Source organism: Penaeus monodon, chromosome 29 (assembly GCF_015228065.2).
Source record: "Penaeus monodon isolate SGIC_2016 chromosome 29, NSTDA_Pmon_1, whole genome shotgun sequence".
Taxonomy (NCBI): Eukaryota; Metazoa; Arthropoda; class Malacostraca; order Decapoda; family Penaeidae; genus Penaeus; species Penaeus monodon.
Genome location: NC_051414.1, coordinates 9,034,293 through 9,036,331, shown reverse-complemented (window position 1 = coordinate 9,036,331; position 2,039 = coordinate 9,034,293). Strand labels below are relative to the sequence as shown.

The window sequence follows — 2,039 nt, the reverse complement described above, 5'->3', positions numbered from 1 at the left end:
TGGCAGCATTGGGTTAAAACAAAATACTTTGAAATAACTGCATACATCAACCTCCTGAGTGTTACTTATATGTATCAATGAAGTGACTTTCTCAACTTGTTTCTTGAGAAAAAAATTCTTTATTTTTTGTATGTTGTGTCCACCCTTGTCACACGTAAAATCCACAAATTAAAATAACCCTATAATTTATGTGAACACTAATTACATTTTCCAGGAGAAATAAAATAACAAAATAAACTGTATGAAAAATGTATTCTGAAGTAATCTAGCAATTTTACAAATAAGTCCATTCATGGACAAGCCATAACCTTAGAACCAAAACATTTTGTTATCTGTTTTTGTGCAAACCAAATAACTTATTTTTTTCCTCAACAGAAATAGAAAAGACATCTTCATACATGACATCATTCATCACAACTAAATTTGTATAATGAATTAGCAAAACCTTCAAATTCACACTAGTTTTGTTTCAACTTGGTTCTTTCTAATACAAGCATATCATAAAAAGCATGAAACTAAATTATAAATCCGTGTCTCAAAAATAACAAAATAATACACAAGAAAGCAATATTTAATCACTCACATTACAATCAATTTCATTTACAAAAACATAAAGATAATTACTTTCTCGTGCCATTAATTTGACGATTCCAGCATCCATCGATAAGGGAAATACTTCGAACCTATTTATAAGATGGAAGAAAAAATACATGTATATAAAACTGATATTTTACCTCAATAATATATTCATGAGAATATATATGCATAAACATCATACAAACAACAGTAGTCTGATGAAAATATTCAAAAACTATATAAGGGTATGATGCTATTTTTTATATAGCCTAACACTGATTTGATGAGGTACATAAAAATTATATGAGAATATAATGTTATTTTTAAGAACTAACAGTTACTATAACAACAAACAAAAGAATGGAGAGTTTTATATTATCACAATTATAGCTTCCCAATTTAACATCTACCATTTGTATTTTTTCTTTTTCATGTAATCTACCCATAATAATTCCACTATTAGTTAAGTGCCACATTTGATATTTAATTCATGTTGATTAGATTATCCCCAAAAATGAACAGCTTATAAATTGAAGAGAACAATTTATGAGCATCAAAGCTAAAAAGCTAACAAAAATCAAGTCTTATGATTTTGGATGCTTTGGTGTGAGAAAAATGTAACTGATTATTTCATCTTATATAGACTGTTTAACTCAAGTCACTTATACAGACAAAGCTCTTATAACTATTTTTAAGGATTAAGGCCTTAAAATTATCATTTTATTAGCCAAAGCTTAACTTTATGATGTCATCAGCTAATCATCATAAAAATGCTCATAACAATAGTGGAACATGCAATCACTTTGTGTTTAATGTTGTATCTGTATTGTAAAAAAATTGTCAGTAATATCAGCTGATATCATGAAGAAAAAATGAATATTAGTAATAATTTGTCTTTGTGGCATGAAATCACAGACAATCTGAGATCTAACAGTATTTATTATATTTATTCATATTAGTTCATTAAAAAAACTTTCACTCTTTCACCTACCTTTTATCTTCTTTATTTCAGCAATGTGAGTTCCTTCCGTATTAATTATATGATTGCAGAGAGCCTCTTGCTCATTTGCTGACATAAAATGGCCTCTGCAATCCCCTCTCATTTTCTGTAATATGATACAATTATACTGATTTAAACTGAAAATCTCTCTTATATAAATTATAAATGACTATTTCTATTATACAAGTGGATGAAGAGCAAATATATTTTTCTTTAATAAACACATGGTAACCAAACAGAAACAGCACATACACTACCTACCATTCAAATGCTCAACCCTTTGACATAATTGAATGAATGACATACAGTATGATTTTTAAAAAATCAGGCAGTACAAAATGACTACATGATAACAATCATCACTAACCTGAAAGAAGTTCAGGTAGTTTACACGTACTTTAAAGCTGGTTACACTTTTTGGATGGACTTTGATAAGAGAGTACAGTACAGAAAAATACATGAT

At 28.1% G+C, this 2,039-nt stretch overlaps 1 protein-coding gene across 1 annotated transcript in view; it reads right to left on the bottom strand.

Moving 5' to 3' along the window:
* Positions 1 to 233: 233 nt before the first annotated feature.
* Positions 234 to 2,039, bottom strand: part of LOC119591637 — a gene marked incomplete in the record, with an annotated part of 4,783 nt that continues 2,977 nt past the window's right edge. Inside the window, 2 exon segments of the mRNA XM_037940392.1 lie at positions 234 to 683; positions 1,568 to 1,682. Coding sequence (XP_037796320.1) covers positions 637 to 683; positions 1,568 to 1,682 — 162 coding nt within the window.